The sequence below is a fragment of the Laccaria bicolor genome, genomic scaffold, assembly GCF_000143565.1.
Source record: "Laccaria bicolor S238N-H82 LACBIscaffold_43 genomic scaffold, whole genome shotgun sequence".
Taxonomy (NCBI): Eukaryota; Fungi; Basidiomycota; class Agaricomycetes; order Agaricales; family Hydnangiaceae; genus Laccaria; species Laccaria bicolor.
In genome coordinates, this window is record NW_001889914.1 from 325,001 (window position 1) to 343,135 (window position 18,135).

The 18,135-nt window shown below is 49.3% G+C and overlaps 6 protein-coding genes across 6 annotated transcripts; 2 read left to right on the top strand and 4 right to left on the bottom strand.

The window, feature by feature from the left end:
- Positions 1 to 219: 219 nt before the first annotated feature.
- On the bottom strand, positions 220 to 2,232 carry LACBIDRAFT_310067 (cytosine-purine permease; the record flags this gene model as incomplete). Its single annotated transcript, XM_001887255.1, has 10 exons — positions 220 to 583; positions 634 to 908; positions 960 to 1,005; positions 1,059 to 1,265; positions 1,312 to 1,380; positions 1,445 to 1,567; positions 1,621 to 1,680; positions 1,731 to 1,886; positions 1,944 to 2,034; positions 2,085 to 2,232. The coding sequence occupies 10 exons, from the start codon at positions 2,230 to 2,232 to the stop codon at positions 220 to 222; spliced, it is 1,539 nt and encodes a 512-aa protein (XP_001887290.1).
- A 177-nt stretch (positions 2,233 to 2,409) lies between these two features.
- LACBIDRAFT_310068 (uncharacterized protein) lies at positions 2,410 to 4,447 on the bottom strand (the record flags this gene model as incomplete). Its single annotated transcript, XM_001887256.1, has 8 exons — positions 2,410 to 2,504; positions 2,554 to 2,659; positions 2,717 to 3,391; positions 3,443 to 3,607; positions 3,659 to 3,873; positions 3,923 to 4,172; positions 4,224 to 4,340; positions 4,388 to 4,447. The coding sequence occupies 8 exons, from the start codon at positions 4,445 to 4,447 to the stop codon at positions 2,410 to 2,412; spliced, it is 1,683 nt and encodes a 560-aa protein (XP_001887291.1).
- Positions 4,448 to 5,179: 732 nt separating this feature from the next.
- On the top strand, positions 5,180 to 6,193 carry LACBIDRAFT_332699 (uncharacterized protein; the record flags this gene model as incomplete). The annotated part of the gene is made up of 2 exons (XM_001887200.1): positions 5,180 to 5,848; positions 6,014 to 6,193. The coding sequence occupies 2 exons, from the start codon at positions 5,180 to 5,182 to the stop codon at positions 6,191 to 6,193; spliced, it is 849 nt and encodes a 282-aa protein (XP_001887235.1).
- A 462-nt stretch (positions 6,194 to 6,655) lies between these two features.
- LACBIDRAFT_332700 (uncharacterized protein) lies at positions 6,656 to 8,840 on the bottom strand (the record flags this gene model as incomplete). Its single annotated transcript, XM_001887257.1, has 3 exons — positions 6,656 to 7,819; positions 8,054 to 8,701; positions 8,751 to 8,840. The coding sequence occupies 3 exons, from the start codon at positions 8,838 to 8,840 to the stop codon at positions 6,656 to 6,658; spliced, it is 1,902 nt and encodes a 633-aa protein (XP_001887292.1).
- A 1,626-nt stretch (positions 8,841 to 10,466) lies between these two features.
- LACBIDRAFT_332701 (uncharacterized protein) lies at positions 10,467 to 12,731 on the bottom strand (the record flags this gene model as incomplete). Its single annotated transcript, XM_001887258.1, has 8 exons — positions 10,467 to 11,038; positions 11,213 to 11,327; positions 11,477 to 11,587; positions 11,655 to 11,863; positions 12,260 to 12,361; positions 12,384 to 12,454; positions 12,505 to 12,572; positions 12,630 to 12,731. 8 exons carry the CDS (start codon positions 12,729 to 12,731, stop codon positions 10,467 to 10,469), a joined length of 1,350 nt encoding a protein of 449 aa, XP_001887293.1.
- A 328-nt stretch (positions 12,732 to 13,059) lies between these two features.
- LACBIDRAFT_332702 (uncharacterized protein) lies at positions 13,060 to 14,057 on the top strand (the record flags this gene model as incomplete). Its single annotated transcript, XM_001887201.1, has 6 exons — positions 13,060 to 13,133; positions 13,282 to 13,389; positions 13,580 to 13,645; positions 13,804 to 13,820; positions 13,850 to 13,856; positions 14,006 to 14,057. 6 exons carry the CDS (start codon positions 13,060 to 13,062, stop codon positions 14,055 to 14,057), a joined length of 324 nt encoding a protein of 107 aa, XP_001887236.1.
- Positions 14,058 to 18,135: the final 4,078 nt, after the last annotated feature.

Genomic DNA, 18,135 nt, shown 5'->3' on the forward strand with positions numbered 1-18,135 from the left:
CCTGCGAGCCAATGAGGTTAGACCCAGTGGCGACCTTTATTGGGTGATGTTGCACCGTAGTAACATGCAAAACTAAAAGGACAAACGTTTTCGTCCGCGACAACTTGGAGCATTTTGACAACGTGACGTCCATGTTCAATTGCAAAATCTCGCTAAAAACCCTTGGAATTGACGGTGAATATGCGCAGGCATGTCTTGCACATATATATCACACATGCCCTAGTACTCTAATCTCAAGCAGACGAAAAGGAAGGTATAGTACTGCACTGACCCCAAACGCAACCTCAAAGCCAATATCCCCCGTCGTTTTGGCGATTGGCCCGTGAACCACACCTGGCTCATACAAGGGATAACAAGTCCGAATGAAGCTATCCCAGCAGCAAGAGCAGCGATGCCCGAAGGCAACCTTCTTGGTGCGTCCCAGTCATCAAGGTCATACTCCGCTGGGTTGTCGTGTCGAATCACAAGATGCTCCAGAATGATAATAGCGATGAACGCGCTAGCCCAGTACCCGATAAGCCCAAGGAAATTGGTGATCGTGTCATAGAACCTGTGCGCTCCTACGATCGATATTGGTATCACTCTGAAAAGAGAATGTAAGTTTCTGTGAAGAAGGCGATTGCGAGCACTTACATCGCTGTAGCAACTAGCGAGAATACATATCGAGGAACTACAACCAGGGGAGGAATAAAGATCTGGATGTTCAGCGATATCGAGTAAAATGTTGCTGCGATGTTGCCTGCCACTGAAAGACTCAGCAGCACTGCGAGGAACTTTCCGAATCCTCCAGTGGGGCGGACCATGGCCTCCAAGAGGCCGCCAATGTTTCCGCCTGCATATCCTTGTTCCCAGGCTGGGATAGAAGGAGATGCAATAACTACTGCAGCACCAAGGCACTGAAGGGTGACCTGCGGGGATGATTGAGCGTAAGCGAACGAAGACGCACGATGGTAACGCACAATATGTAATAAGAGCCCCGCAAAAGAGTACTCAAATATCTTCCACCTAACGATATGTCAGTGTAGCTCAAACAACATGCGATCACGGCAATAGCTTACCCAGAGACATCCGGCCGATAGTAAGTCGTAAAATCGGAGCTTAGGCTCGAGAATGTGATGGCAAAGCCAGCAAGGGTGCCCGCGAAACCAAGGACACAAGCTGCCGTTGCGGCTTCCGCTTGCGGAGGATTAGACAAGTGTTTGCCTCCCACACCAAGGGCAATGATGAACGTGATCAGTACTGGGACCCATGACATTTTTTCGTACCTATTTGACATTAGAAATCATAGGTAAAGAATGAGCTTGGGCTTACCAGTTCAAAACTTCGTATCCACAGAACGAGACCAGCAGTGAGATGATAGCAATGACAACGATGCCCAGTCTGAATTTGATAAAGCATCAGATGCTGTGGCTCCTGATCTGACGGGAGAGACAATGGTGCTCACGTCCAGCTGAGGTTTCCGTTCCCTGCACTTGCAAGAGCCTGCCCACCAAGAATGCAGTTGAGGATAGAGAACCCAAACATGTTGACAAGATTGAGGATGGAGGGTATAATGATTCCGTAGTATCTATCATTGAGGGTCAGGAAATGGTGAATCAATCCTACCCCAAGCCCACATACCCAAACGAATATCGCGATATGACCATCTGCCGCATCCCAAGTTTAGGACCCCATGTCGCTCTTAACTGTCGCGTGAACTTCCAAATTCCGGGAGTAGACGGATGACGTACAAGTAAGCGGGCGGCGCGCAACATATGATGTTGAAAAACAGGATGGTCAGACACGAGTCGCGCAGTCCAAGCCCAAAGATAGCAGGGCCCAAAGATAGCAGGGCCCAAAGATAGCAGGGCCCAAAGATAGCAGGGCCCAGCGTTCCAGCAGAGAACCTGGACATCAGTCCGTCAAAACTCATTACCGTACGCAATACGCAACGAATGACTCACGTAAGGATATTGACATTCCACGAAAACCAGAGAAAAAAGATCTTGCTGAAATGGGTATCTGTGCGTTCTTCCACCGGCGCTGGTTGAATCCCTACAACAAAAGTTCGCATCCCAGCGGAAGAAAGTGCAAGAAAGACGTACCCCGCGATTCCACCCCATATGACAAGAGTTTTCTAGTCCAGCGGTCCGCGTACAGAGGGGAAGTATTGCCCGGCAACGACACTACTGCCGTCACAGGCTGCCATGTCCCGCCTTCTTTTTCCAAATCTTCCTTCTCGTCGAGGGACATGACGATGGGGATTGGGGAGAATGGTGTAGGAGCGGAGCATGCGATATGACTGGAGCGATAAATAGGGTAGCATTCGGATTTTTTTCACTCGTTATTTAGATCTTGTATCTGATATCAGATTAGATACGATATACAGTTTCCCTCCCTATTCCTCGTAGGTAACTATTTTTGCATGTTCTAAGTTCTGGGAGATCGGAGTTGGGCTATGGCAGCATCTACCCTCTCAAGACCCATCTGAAGAGATACGAGGGACATTATAGCATGCATATGACCTGAAATAAGAATTCAGACGGGCCCAAGAGTCTGTTTCGGCCGACTTACTTCCAGAAATAGACGGATGGCTCATCCACTGTGCCAAGATCGAACGCAATGGTTCTAAAAGACTGCTCTCTACACTTGATAAGACATCTGCATCACGTATGCCCGTCTGAACAAGAATCATACTTTCAGCACGCATCAAGGAAAGTAAGCAGAGAAAACGAACCAGATTTTGGTGATCGCGCTGGAGAAGAACGTAATAGAGTGCTAAGCATTCTACCAACCGCTGAGGTTCGCTTGATTCTTGGAACCCACCCAGTGAAAGTTCCTTGCTCCCACTGAACAAATCCGGAGGATCGGGCCTAAACAGTATAGGGCGAAAGACACGCAAGAAGAGCGGGGATGCGAATAGATTTGGTTTCGTGGAGGAGATCGACTCTATGATTGCTTCTTTAACGAGACCCACGGCTGCAACGCGCATCTGCGGGAGCTGCGAATCCCCAGTAAGGTCTGCGAGGAGCTGAATCCTTAAATCGGGTTGGGTGAGTGTGAGGAGAGAGGAGATGATTCGGAAGGCTTGATGTCTGACCACTGGGTCAGGGTGGGCGCTGGCGATGGTAGGTAGGATAGTACATAGAGGCGTTACAACTTCTGGAGAAAGAGTGGGTGGTGGAGATACGGATGACGCTCGTATGCGGTGAAGGAACTTGAGCAGAATTGATAAGCATTCGTCGAGGGCGGAGTTGGTTTGAAGAGAGGATATAAGAATGGGGAGAATGCCCGCAAGGTCGTTATTTGAGTCTGGCAAACCGGTTTGATGATATGCTAAGACTACCAGGGTGGCCGTTGTCAGTGATAATGTGAGTTCTTTATATGTGCACCCAAGAAAGGTGTACGCGTCCTGTTATTTTGATTAGTTGAAAGAAGCCGAGACAATGGACACAACGCATACGAGAGCTTCTAAAACGGCTTTCTCTCCCTCTTCCCACCCCGCACTAACGCAAGTTTTGATAGTCAGTCGAGGGAAACACTGCTCAAATATTCTCTGTGCCACGGATGAGCGAATACAGTGAGCATAAGCGGTCAAATTTTGGTCTAAGAGGTTTTTCATGAGTTTCTAGAAGATGTAAGCGAGACCTTTGAAGAGGTCTATTTCGATGATACGTACAGTGCATTCTAAAACGTCTTCCTCTTTGGCGTCCGGGGTGTCCTTGACCCACTGAGCAGCCCTTTTCACCAATGACGCCGTCGCAGAAATAAGCGCTCGGCCTTCTTCGGTGGACGCCGTAGACCCAGCCATAACATTCACGTTTTCTAGGTCAGTAAGTAAAGGTCGAAGAGTGTCTGGGGCTGTTTTCTTTCGCAACTTCAGCCTTGGGATCGCTGTGTGTCTTCAGTTGCTTTCCCATGAATCAAAAAGGAAAAATCTTACAAGCAGCGTATAGCCCAGTGAGAATAGAAAGGCGAATTACAGGCGAGGAGGCCGCCTGTTGAGGTACTTTTTGCTCTACTTCTTCAAATCCATCATCGTCAACGTTGAGTGATACCTCCAGCCTCTCAACTGCTTCCTGAACGGAGATAACAACCTCTTTCGCGGAGCAGCATTCTCCGATCAGAGATAACAAGTCCCCCGCAGCTGGGTCATCGCACGATAGAAGCAGTGGAATCGAATTCAGCGGATCCTGTAATCATATTTCAACATTCAATATAACGTGTTAGATCAGACAACGTACGAGGAGATCTGAACATCCCGACTTGGATATAAGATGGTGTATCTCCGAAAGAGAGTACTTTGGTCCGGCATCGTGTGCAGCAGAAGTGAGTAGAGCTATTATCGCAGTGCTCGCTGCCTGCGGTTCTGTCAAGATGTTTATGAGATCTATAACACGGACAGTACCTCGTCGTCAGAGCCTACAGGAAGCTGAAGCGCTGTCGCAAGATCTTCGTCCAGCGGCATCACTGGTAGTGAAGGTGCTCTGGGAGAGTGACGTCACGTGCAACATCCTCCATGGTTGAATTTTCAACTCGTTGAGGACATCTTACTATAATCTCGTTGCAATACTCGAGCCGAGGTTCCTTTCAGAGGGTGGACAGGAGCGTCAAGTTGGGAAAATCATTCATTCCAACTTGTTGGCTGTCAAACATCATCATGCAAGATTTTCCATACGACATCTGGCAGGTCAATGCCTCTCACATTCCAGAGAGGAGACTACGTGCTTTATATGGTGTCAACAGGCCGCTATTCTTGGCCTCCACGAACATTCGGTACCAAACAATTTTTTTCTCCTCTATCAAGGACAAACGGCTTGTACAAAATCTTGCTCGTCTCAGGTACTACTCAACTTGCTCCTGACACTGGTTCAACTCATAGTCAGACTCTCTAAATAGAGACCCGTTCGTTGACTCGTCCTGGGGCCTTCCTTGGCTGAAGAATTGTTTGAGCCGCGGGGACGGTGGGCTAAACCCGAGAATCCCTTACTGCAAATGAGGAACGCCCGAGGATACTTCAAGCAAGGGGTAAGCTCTGGCGAACCCATTGCAAATATGATCAGCGTAGTGCGAGGTTTCAATGATATTACAGAGTTGACCATCGATTCGGATTCGGATTCAGACACGCTTTTCCCTCTCGTCAGAGCCATCCTCGACTCTTCGCGCACAAGTCTTCTCAAACTGAAGATCTCGGGAACACATGTCCATTGTCTTCGTCCTATCGTTTCTTCCGTTGGAACTTACGCTTCCGAACCTCATACATTTTGATGTCACATTGGAGGAACCATGCAGTTGCACCCTGGATTCAACCCCAACGCCAGTTCTCAAGCATTTAGCAGCCTTCATTGCCACCCATGCAAACACCCTTCAATCGGTAGCGCTGGTCCTTCCAAAGCCCCTGGATCCTACAGAAATCTTTGATCCTCTCCTAGAGGCATTGAGCCGCATTGCTCACCCCCGCGATCTCAGAATGGCTTTACCATTTCATTCAATACCATCCTCCAAACTGCGATCCTTGGTAGAGTTCATTGGCAGCAGTCTTCAGGATCTCCGCTTACGCACCAGATACACACAAGCCGAGGAAAACAGCGCGCTGTCCTGGATCCGTCAGGACCTTCCTCTTTGTCCCTTCCCAAACTTGCGCACGTTGGCCGTCGGGCGTAGACTACTGCCTTCTCACTACAATGGCGCCGTCCAGTGGCTTCAATCGTTTGGTACAGTAACCAAGCTTGACCTACGTTACGACGTGCCTGTTACTTACAAGGATTACGACTACGAGACATTGCTCCAGTTTTTAGGTTCACAAAACACGATAAAGTGCTTGCGCCTCGAGGTGCCTGTTCTTGACTCCCATCTCCTCACCCAACTTGTGAGCAACTTCGAGAGCCTTCAATGGCTTTATCTGACGTTCTGGCGCATGGAACTGCATACAGAAGAAAAGGACCGAGAGAAAGTGCGAGCTAATCCAATCGTTAGTCTTGCATATCTTCTCGATTTAAATTTTGCATTTTGGCTGACTTGATCGTGCTTCAAGGGATACTTCCGTGCAGATCTTGACGAAGAGGCACTTGGAAAATGGACTTTGAGACATCTCCGAATGGCTTCCCCTCGTTTCTCGAGGAAAGTCGTCAAGATGTACTCAAACTCTGTTGCGGAGTGCTTACCAACACTTCAAAGTTGGACGTCTTTTGGACGACAACGACTTGTCGATTAGGACAGCTACTTCACACGCATGACACCACTCGCCGCTTCGCTTGCGTCCTATTCTTCCAAAGGAAATCCCAGCTTCGAATATCCAGCTGAAGTTGCTATGGACAGAAAAAGTATTTGTATATTCGTCAAATAACAAGATTCATAATCCTTCTGGAATGATTGTACACGTGGCTATCATTTTACAACATCGATATGGTATATCTTCACCTCGTGGGACTCAGGTGGATTCCAGACCATTAACATCCTCCCTCCATCATGCACTCGCCAATCTTCCTGTCTATTCTCTGGCGTTCTCGACGGCGCGATTTCAGCCCAGATGCTTCAAGGCTCCTGCCACTATGTTGATAGGAAGGACCCCTTCGGTGTTGACTCGATGCAGGATCTCGTCTCCCTCCTGTCAGTGCTCAGGTTGACCAGTTATCGAGTGTAATAGGATCATCTGCTGCTTTCGTTAGCTATCCTCTCACCCTCTCCTATCGCTATCGCCGTTGTTGAATCCAGGACTCTCCCAAAACATCCTAAACTTCGGAAGGCCTTGCATCATCCGTGCTGGACGTTGGGCGCCAGGCCGATTGAAGCCGCCATTTTGTGCCCCTGCCGGGGTGTATTGGCTGCTATTCCAGGGATCTTGTTGACCAGCGGCCGTCGTGCTGGTGGTGGAACTCTTTGAACGAATATCGGCAGGCATCATCCATTTAGGGATGGATTGTGTTGTTCGCCACGCGGAACGTTGGACGCTTGGCTGATCCGGGTTTGTTCCTCCTGCATTCACCATCATTGGCGCGGATTGGCCGATATCGGTTGGCCGTGGTTGATCAGATCTCGTGAAGTGGGCAGAAGTCTCTGTCATAGTTATGGAGCTTTCTGAACTGATGACACTGTCCCAATCGCTTTCATCCTCGTCATAAGACATCTCTTCATCATCCTGGCGATATTGATCTCCGCCTTCTTCTGCCAGCATGAATGCGGATGACCTCACGCTGTTGATATCGTTGTGAAACAGCTCGGTTCGCTCATATTCGTGAGGTACGGAATCCCAAGGCTTCAACTCAGTTTTGTCCTCGGCTGCGATAGCCTTTTCATCAATGTCGTACCACGATGCGTGCATGGGATGGGATCTGATGGGCACTGGAGTGCCGCTACGATGCATGGTCAAGGGTGGCCGATGTGAGGTCTCACCAATAACTGGATGTAGCTTGATGTGCATGGGATGGGATCCGGAAGGCGCCGGAGTATAGTTGCGATGTGTGGCTGGGGGTGGCAGACGCGAGGTCTCACCGATGACTGGATCTAGTTGGCTGATTGTCTTCAGTGTCACGGGTGACTCTTTGGGAGTTGGTCGCCCATCAGGGTGTGAGGGTCCAAATTCACCTTCGTCATCGGCCACATTGCGCTTTCTAACGAACGACTCCAAATGCTTGAAGATGTCTTTGGGCACGCGTCCGCCCCTGCCGTCTTTCGTCTTTGGGTTTGACGAGGCTCTCGAGTCTCTCAGTTGACCGGAACGGAAGTTATGCTGCAGTGCTTCCCTGGTCCCCAATAGCTCCCCAGCTTGTTGAATATTGGATGCATTATGCACCGCTGTCAGCTCTGGGACACGTTGAGCCCGCTCCAAGTTCCGTTCCCACTCTGCATTGACCGCTTTAACCCATTTTTCGTGGGCCATTCAACCATATTCTTGTACGTCAAGGATCAACACTTCTTCCACCCCCATCCTTGCAAGCCCAGCAAGCCGGTATTTAGCGATCGACCTATTGTTTCGTGCTGCCTTTCTATGAAACTTTTGCGCCCACACATAGGCAGACTGCTCGGTGAACAAGTCGGTTTCAGGAGACTTCGCTTTCAATTCTTCCCAACTCACCTCACCGAAAAATGGTTCGGTGTGCGAGAATGGGGTACCCGACGTGCTATTGTCGTCCTCTTTAATGGGATTATCGCTATCCACCTCTTCATCGTAACCATCGATATCCTCCTCCTCCTCTTCGTCATCTTCGCCGCTCTCTTCTTCGTCGCTAGTATCACCTTCCTCTTCTCTATCGTCATCCTCGTCACTTATATCACCTTCCCCCTCACTACTGTAAGGTCGTGATTGGCGCGGTGGTGGGACGCGTGATGATTGTCCACTCAAATGTCGTGATTGTGTCATTTGTGATAGACCAAGTGAATATCGGGGACGCTGAGCTTGGGAATGTGCGGCATGTTCTGGAATTTTAATACTGCTGGGCCATGTATATAATTGTGAGGCAGGTAAATCTTGGAGTTGGGAAGGTTGGGCGGATGCAGGTCGGGGTTGCACAATTGGTCGCTGAGCTTGTGCATGCACAAGATATTCTGAAAACTTCCCGCTAGGCTGCGTATATGGTTGTGGGGCACGTAAATCTGGAAGTTGCGCAGGGAGTTGAGGCTGCACAATTGTTTCTGTTCGCCCTACTGAAGGTGGTCTGGGAATGTTCTGCGTAGATGGCTTAGGAAGGCTCTGAGCCATGTCTGGCTTCAACTTCGCTGGGTTCTTGAAAAGTATCAGCTCCGTGCAAGCTCATGTCCAAAGCTGCACTGACCACAAAAATGCCCTCCTCGCAAGCATCGATCATTTGGCCCCGGTTCCAGCCGAGGAGAATGGCAACCTCCTCCTTGTCCGCGTCCGTCATTATTCATGCCTCAGCATCCATTCGATGGTCTTTGAGGATAGTGCGCCACCTTCGTCGTGCACCTTTGCGGAAAATGATCTCCAGCTCTCCGGGACTCATTTGAACGTAGTTTCTGTCGTTCCCCTTTCCTCGGTTCTCCCAAGTCTCTTTTTGGAATGCATTCCACGCCATTCGAATAGCATCACTCGCCTTTTCTTTCTGCTTGTCTCGTGGCCGGTGGAGGGGAGCCATAGTAGAAGATGATGGTTAGAAGCAAGGAATAATCGGAAGCCGGAAAGTCATACAGCAAGCTGTTGCGTGCTTTATAACGCGTCAATCGACAATCCGGTGCAGCAACGAGCTTCTCTTCAGGCTGTACTACCATTGACTTTAAGTTCCGCCTTTTCTGCTGTTACTCGGGGCTGTCCTAAAGAACGACCCTCCGTACTATGTTTTGGGACGGACTCACTTTTCTACAAACGCCCGGAGAAATTACAGACAACTAACGAAGAAGAAGCAAATGAAATGAGTGTCTACTGGATTTACTCACGAATGTCGCTGAGCTTCATGGCTGTCCGGGCTGTCCGCCATCTCCGTACCTTTCAACTGATACTGGCTTTTTTTAGTCAGGCGTTCAATCGGAAGCTTGTCGTCCGACATATGATTTCATTGTGGGCGCTGCACAAATGGGATTGGACCACTCAATGGTGATGGGTGGTCTGCTCAGGGTTCCGATCAACATCGCTGAAGTCGAACATCTACCGTGGACAATCTACTGCACTTTTGGCTTGAGCTTAGGGCAGTGTCTCGTACACAGAGTATTCGGCTCGCTATCCGACTTCTTTATATATCTTGTCCTCGGTATCTGCCATCTCTAAAAAAATTTGTTCTCTCCGTGGTCAGTTTCGGAATGATCGTGTGCTGGCATGACCTCAGCCTTAGAAGGATGCAAGTGACGGCAAGCATTTTCGAGAGGATGCGTCGAAGAAACGATCAAAGCGCTTCGCCCTGTGTAGAACCCCATCAAATCATGACCTCCGTTCTCCTGAAGAACGTTATTTACTAGATTTCTCAATTACTCGACACTGCTTAACAAGTTGTATCATTTTGCCAGTGTAAAAGCTCAGGTAGGATGTAACTGCGAAGTTTCGGTGCTGGCAACGCAATAGCCCGAGGATCGACGTTAGCTAACTTGAATGGGTATTGAGTGTCCTCAGTGGCGTCAAATAATCAAGGCCACAGACAACCTTCCTGATGATGGATTTTCGAAGTTGTTTTGCGGTGTTGACGCGTTTGTCACGTCATGTGAGGTGACGACGACCCTTTCAACTTCAAGTGGCGGTTTTGCACGCAGCCATCCAGGTCGATTGGGTCGAAGATTTGATGGACTCTGCTGCGGGTGCTAGTAACGTGCTTTAGCGTAGCCTCCCAGGAGATATCCCCAAGACTAAGTAACTCCCTCGCCAACATGTCACTCCACCGATGTCGGCGAACGGCGAACCATCCAAGCGATCAACAGCCGATGTTCCAGTCAAAGACCGGTCAGCTTCATTATCGCTGCGTACACAGCTACGCGTGATACCTCCATATCCGTCTACTCTCCCGGTATACTGAACTCGGAAGCACACGCGTGCATGTATCCTGAAATCAACGTCGTTCCCCTTGAGGAGAGCACCAGGTATACCGAGCATTCTGTCTAGCGTGAACAAAGTTGGGCCGAGGAGGCAGTGAGTGACCTTTGTCAGCCCTCCTTTCGTTTTTGTCGGGTGACCTGATATGCGTCGTTTCCATTTCTTCTTCTCGTCCAGTCCTCTGCCGAATATCCTCAGATCGGATTTTGGAGGCTTGGTAGATGGGAGGAAGGACGCTATGATGGTGAATCCGGATAGTCGTGGGAGGGGGGTGACACACGCGTCTTTCTTGTGGGAGGGGTACCATGGTTTTTGGGGTGGTTGGTGGGTTGTCGAGGAGGTTTGGTGATGGTTCGTTCGCTTTTGCGCAGTTTGTGGCGTTTTGGAGGTGGGGATAGAGAACGTCGAGGGCGAGAGGAAGGGAGGGGTTGAATACACGGCTGAGGCGCATGCACGTTTCTTCGGGTGGGGGTTGAAAGGTTGTCTCAGAGTCAGAGTCTGCGTCCGGGTCTGTCGCGTTTATTGGCGTCCAATATGGGTCAAATATGGGTTTAACGAATCCAGGCCATGGCTCAGCTGCGATGTATGCTACCTCATGAGGGTCATGAGTAAAAGGATAGCAAACGTCGCAGAGGGTGGTTATAAAATGCATTTAGACCGGTTTGAGGGGACGTGTGGAATGAGTACTTCGAGACTAGGTGTTTGATTACGTCTGTGGAGATTGAATGGGTGCGTTAGAGAAATATTTTTCCCAAGACATACCTTCCTTGGTAGGAGGTGTTTCGAAGAGGTATGGATCAGGAGACGCGCTCAGCGGTGGTCGAATCGTCTCCCATGGGGCCTCACAAACACAAACCATACAAATGTCAACTCGTGCCTATCAAAGAAGGTAAGTTGGGATGATTCATGACGACAACGAAGGGCTCACCAGTTCGTCAAGTCATGTATGTGGCACCATCAACTCCGATATCACGTATTTCACAGCGATGACGAGCCTCACATCTCCCTCCTTCTGCTTCCATTTACCCGAATACGCGTGGTGAACGGCACGTAAGTCCTGCAGAAACCCCTCAAAGGTGTCACCCCCTTATATGCACCCATTCGCGGCTCCATTCTCCCAATGGTGCCTCCAGCTTGCTAAAGAATTGATTATGGATTCGTAGAAGAGCCGCGTGGAGAAATAGGCGATGGCATCTGCGCATACGTAGCTGATCTTTGAGGGTCCTGGTGCGAATGAAAGATGGTCGAGAACATTATCGATGACTGCTATGGTGGTTTGCATGGCGTCAGCGTCGTTTATGTACGTGAATGGTGGAGGGAAGGGAGAAGGAAGGGATAAAGAATGGACAAAGAATGGAGAAGGAATGAAGGAGGAATGAAGGATACGTCCTTCGCCAACACAGGCTTCACGACCTGATCAAAATGTCTTCATGGGAGAACCTCAATCACTGTAGTTAACGTTCAACTTTGGCGAGGAAGTGAAGGGTGCCCTTTAAGGATCGGTGATCTCGAGTGCAGGAGAAAGGATTTCTGGACGCCATGACCGGGTGTCAGCTGTGTGGTTGTCCATACAACAGCAACAGTGGGAGAATACGAGTGCTTTGCATTCTCCTTCGCCGTCTTTGAAGGGAAAAGGAGAGAAAAGGCCGCATCCCTGGAAACATCTATGAAAGATTGGAGCTCGTCGTTCGAGAGCGGATCGAGCATGACAAGTGTCTGTCACATGGCGACGGTTTGCCCACTCCCAAATGTCACCCTTAGTGCCCAAAGGACATCATCAAGCTCACGCAAGTAGAGCTGAGAGCGTACGTCTGCCACCCCAGACCCTCCGTGGCACCAACACTTCAACACCTTCCATCTCCCCGCCCGTGCGCGTGCCGTGGTATAAGGTTGAAGAGGAAGCCAAGTCATCTAGGAAAAAGGAGGGACCGACGCCTTAGAGGTATGGTTACAAGGAAACCGGCCTTCCTCAGAATCGTGATACGATGTGAGGAAGGTGAAAATCTAAGAATTATCAGTAAATGTCGAACGACTACTAATGAAAAAGGTCTTACGCCTTTGAGATCCCCTTGTAACACTTATTCTGATGGAGGAATTGAATTCCTAGTATGATGTCCCATATCTAACAAAGCGGTCACTTAGTTCTCACATAAAAAATTAAGAGGAATCGAGGACTTACCGGAAGAAGACGGTTCGCGAGGACATGCAGTGGTATGTTCAGCCAAAAGATGAACAACTTGAACATAATCAATTCCATCTTCATCCCCATTCCTAGGCGCATAACGATCACATTGCTGTCCTGTTTCCCCCAACTTGAAGTACAGCTGTGACATGGCGGAAGCGACCCTCCTCCCATATCAAGTCAACTGTGGAAGAGCTGCATTTGGATCGAGCATTGTGGAAGAGGTCGTCAATGAAGAGCATACCACAAGGACAGGATCGGAATTCTTTGACTCCATTCGCGATGTCTGTCTTCAAATCCGCGCCCTGCAAGTACACGTTGGTAGACTGTGAAATCTTCCTCGTCCAAAGAGAGGGGACACCGAAGACTGGTCGTTTCGAAGACATTCTGCTGTGATGCAAGACCTTGGAGGGGGGCTTATGCGAGTATGGGTCATGGGAGTGGGAGTAGGAGGAAGCTCTCCAGACGGAAAAGAATGCGAAAGTGGGACGCAAAGGCAGGGTGTGTTCGGCGATGACGCGCAGCTTGATCTTTCTTCAAATGCACCCAAGCCAAGACCTCCATACCCCCCGCGCATTATCCCTCGCCTCCATCGTAACGCTGCGAACTCTAGCATATCGGAGGAAAAGGGTACATGAATCTGTGGTAGTGGTATGGGTTTGGAAGAACTGGGAAAAGCAAAGGGAATGAAACGAACCTTGGACTCTTTTGGCACTTCCCCTCGAAATCTGCCACGTATCGCCCTTTCGCCTCATGAGTACGTATCACCAGTGGGCTCCCTAGCCTAACGACGTGTTTCAGTTGCCGTCCGAACACTGTTTGTTGCTCGTTTGAGAGTTGTACGGCGCAGGTGGGTTGACTTCTAGGGTGCTGGGGTTAGAGACGGAGGGGGGACTAAGATGGTACTAAATGCGCGTTGGTGTAGAATTTGGCCTCATGACGTATAGCCAAAGGGATGAACAACTAGACAGAATCAGGACATACGTCATGTCGTTGATATGCACCAAACCCAAGTAAGTACTCACCAGCTCCCTAACGGAACCAAGATGCTCCGTCCTCTCTTCAGCTACCAACGAATCTGCGAGTTTTTGGCGAGTTTCTGGACAGGCGCCTCGCACTATACCGCTAGGTGTCCTCTGATCCGAGGGTGTTGAAATTGTTCTCCCCGTAGTATTGACAGGTTTTACTGTGAGTTTGTCGACTGATAGTTCTTTGAGGGGCTTCGTAAGTAGTTTTTCGACTGGTGACGGGTGTTGTGAGTTTTCGAAGAAAGGCTCGTTTTGATGTTTGCTTGCCATGATGGGTGTTAGATCACGATGGATACCCATACAGTAATAATACACCAGTTGCACAGATTGACTCCGTTCCTCAAGTAAGTACATGGCCAGTGGCCACGATAGGCTACAATTGGCAAAAATCGACTGAAAATTCTACGACCAACTTGGGGATGTAGATCGTATCCGAATGACAAGAGTCCACAACGTCCTTGATCAATCGATGACTACTTGTGGACTAGCAATCTCCTTGTCAAGTCCTTCAATAGCTCGAGCGGCAGCCCAATAACCTCCAAGTCGGGTACGAAACCTCGAAGCTGCGCATCGGTAGTTCGTGAAAAGTCCCAACGAGTCCAGCATAAGGCGTTCGGGGCTGGTTTGTGTCCTTGTGTTTGTGGCAGTAAAACAGACCAGGAATGAGAGGCGAGACTGTAGCGGGGTAATGCGTGAAAGTGTTGCAGAGGTTAGATTGCTGTCGTCCGTCATCGACTTGAGGGAAGCAAGTAGAAGCGGTAGACCTCGCGCTTGATCTTGTGACAGAGGAAGCAGGTAGGACTCTGATAGTCGATACGCGTCTCTCATTCGAAGACCCAGCCGTCTATAGATTAGTGAGCCACCGCCATGATGGGAACAAAGAGAGCCATACTCGGGAAGTCTCCACAATAGAATGTCAACCGATGAATCAAAAGCCGTTTGACCTCACGTTGATAATTTTTGAAGACCACGACCCTCCCTTTGCCTGTTAGAACCCTTTCGAGCATCGTCGTCACTTATGAACATCAAAGGCCACGACAAAACTCAGACTCCCAGCACAGTTCACTGGTAAGGTCTAAGCCCAAGCAGAACCTTCAACCACGACCAGCTATAAACGAGTTGAGCTGCTACCCCATTGATTGTGTCGTGAAAGGCAGTTAGGAGGTGAGGTAGCGGAAAGTGAACACCGTTCCGTGGGCCGTGGCTGTAGGTGGGAGACGCTTTCTTGGGTTTTGAGGGGGCACACGGACGTCAATTCTTGGATCACAGGGTATGTAGAGAGAGTCGAAGTTCTTGTGAGCGTGCGTCCCAGCGTCTTTGAGAAGAACGGCTGACAGGCTGTGGGTATGACCAGGGCGGAGGTACCTGGAGACGATGTAAACGAGTCGACGGTACGGTGATCAAGATCCAAGAAATGCGGTCAGATTGCGCTCATAGGGCACTGCGGATGAGACAGCATGAGTGGGAGGAGAAGAACAGATGTTGGCATGGATTGTGATAGGAGAGACGTGACGAGTAAGATGTGCTGAGTTTGAGAGTCGACATCCATCCGTGGGGACGTATATGTCTACGGGACCATCAGGATCGTCTCCCGTCCCACTAACAAACAAAAAAACTCAACCCTCGCCAACGCTGGCTTCGTTCACGTTCCTCACGAATTGTGGCGGTCGTTGAGGAGCTCCAATTCAACTTCGAAATCGAGCTTAAACTTGAGGAGGGTGAGTCGTCTCGAACTGCTTGGATAAGAGCTTCTCCAGTCCGTTTGCAATGTGGATCAACTCCAGCTGGAAGAGATCTGCGGGGTAGTATCCGCTACACGGTGGCGACTCTCCATCCCATCCACATCATTTCCAACCAACGAGTCCGAGGCTCATTGACGTTCCAATCCCGTGAAAAGACGGGTAACACAGGGAACTGGCCATCCATTTGAGAAACGCAAACGGCTGAGATGCTAGAGCGCGGTGTCTGCATGAGAATTCCGGCGTATCCGAGAGGCGAGATAGGACCGAGGTTTGGTTAGGGAAGGGAGAGTTTTAAGCCATCGCTGGGGGGATGGTGATGGAAGAAGGGCTGGAGGTCTAACTTCGAGCGCGAATGAGCGTGGAGATGGGGGCGGAGGGAGGGAAGTTCTGGACGGTTCTTCGCCTTTTGCTCGCATGTTTCGCGCAAGAGAGATAGGTAAATTGGGGGAGTGTAGGAGGCGATTGTGAGGTGGATGGAGCTGGACGGCTGCTAATGGGATGAGGGACGGATGTCGGCGGTTGATATTTGATCAGGCTTCTTGCCCATCGTTTCCGCTCGTTTCATACTATGCCTCAGCAATATTCGCTTTTGGTTGCTAAAGGGTCGACATCCGTCGGAGAAGTGGACTGCTATTCAAATTGTTAAATGCGTCATAGTGGTGACGAAATAGAAGGTCTTACACAGAGATTGTGACCTTGTCCGGGAGAACTGGCCGTTCCCTGGAAATGTGAACCCATGCTACAATCGTCAAGGCGCTGCTAATCTTGGACTTCGCCCCAGAACACTCGCTCGCCCCAGCGGAGAGGTGGATTTCTAAGACTGAGTTTTTGAGTGTGCTGGCGAGAAAGTGCAATCTCGCGGGGGCTGTTTGCAAGAGTTGGCTCGGTAGTCCGAGTTGACTTGGTCTACACGGTTTTGTGTGTGGGAGGAGTTTCGTCGCCCGATTAGATCCCCGACAGCGAAATCAACACAACTGATCTCCGACTGATCACCTCTTCATCGACTACGACGACCACGCGACCTATCGACGTCTTTAGCCTTCCGACTTCCCTAGTCTCCATATTAAAACACGTCATTTCACTTATGGATTCTTCGTCATCAGCCGCGGTCCTGCAAAACGCTACCGGAACCACCATAGCTGGAAGAGCAAAGGTCATTATCGCTGGCCGTGATGTTGTTCTTCCTGGCCCTCTGCCCGCCACAAGTACGTCAAAGTTTTACGATTCATTAATACCCCTCATATAATCAATGATACGTAGGTCTAGCCAGCTTGCTGAAGCCTGTCAGCAATGCTACACATAATCGCGCAGGTCACGTCCCTCGATGTGATACTGGAACTCGATTGGAGGTGATTGCTCAGGTCCGGGAGTGGCTTGATGGCCATGATAATGATAAGCGGGCTGTTGTCTGCTGGCTTAACGGACCAGCTGGCTATGGCAAATCGGCATTGGCACAGACCATTGCGGAGCGCTATACTGCAGAGGGCCGCCTCTTAGGGAGCTTCTTCTTTTTGCGAGGCGCTGGTGAACGCAGCCATATATCTCGCCTAATTCCTACTCTTGCCCATCAGATCTCTCTCACTGTTCCTGGTGCAAAGTCATCTATTGAACATGCTCTTGAGAATGAGCCAGCCCTGCTCGGGTTGACTGTCTCTATGGCTTACCGACTTCAAAGACTTGTCATAGAGCCAATCCATCTCAACACTTCACAAATCTCCTCTAGCTCTGTTGTTGTTATTGATGCTCTTGATGAATGTGATGATAAAGCTGAGATGGCGGACTTCATTGATGTCCTGCTCAGGGCTTCTTCTGGGGGGACTCATCTTCCTTTCCGAATTCTCCTCACGAGCAGGGTAGAGGAACATATTCGAAAAAAGTTTGATAATTCTCACTCTTGGTTTTTGCATCGTCTGGAGCTAGAGAATTTTGATGCTCGTCGGGACATTGAAGTACATTTTCGGAACGCATTTGATTGCATCTATAACGAGAATTGGCAAATCATGCGGAGGATACCAAAGCCCTGGCCATCAGCTCGAAATCTCATTTCACTTCTTGACAAGGCTGGCAGTTCATTCACATTTGCTACTACATTGATCCAATATGTTGGTGGAGATCTCATACCACACAGGGCCTTGCAAAAACTTCTGGCATCAGGAGCTAATGGTCTAGATTCACTCTATGAACAAGTCCTCTCTTCTGCTTCTTGGACAGAAGACTTCTGTCAGATTCTTGGAACAATCATGGTTCTGACAGAGAACAAATCCATTTCCTTTCTCAGCTCTCTCCTCTCTCTTCAGTGTGAGGAGGTCATTTGTGGGCTATTGCAAGTACAGTCCATTATCAAAATTCCTGGAGATGATGATAAGCCAATTATGCTCTATCACACATCTCTCCGGGATTTTTTGGCTATCCAATCACAATCAAAGCAATATTTTATCAATCCTCCTCTGCAACACATTCATCTAGCCATACTGTCTTTGCAGCATCTGGTCAAATATCCTCCAAAAGACTTTTTTGAGGGTGATGTGGTTGAGTATGCTTGCCTTAATTGGCCACACCATATTCTTCTGGGATTCCAGGAGCACGGTTCAAATCTGGATGAAACAATTATGACCTCTTTGGTAACTCTCATTCAAAACTTACTAATTTTTCAGGGGAAAACATGGTATAATACTCTGCTGACTTTGAGGTCTGATAAAAGAGAAGGAATCTTAAGCTGTGTGAAGAATGAAA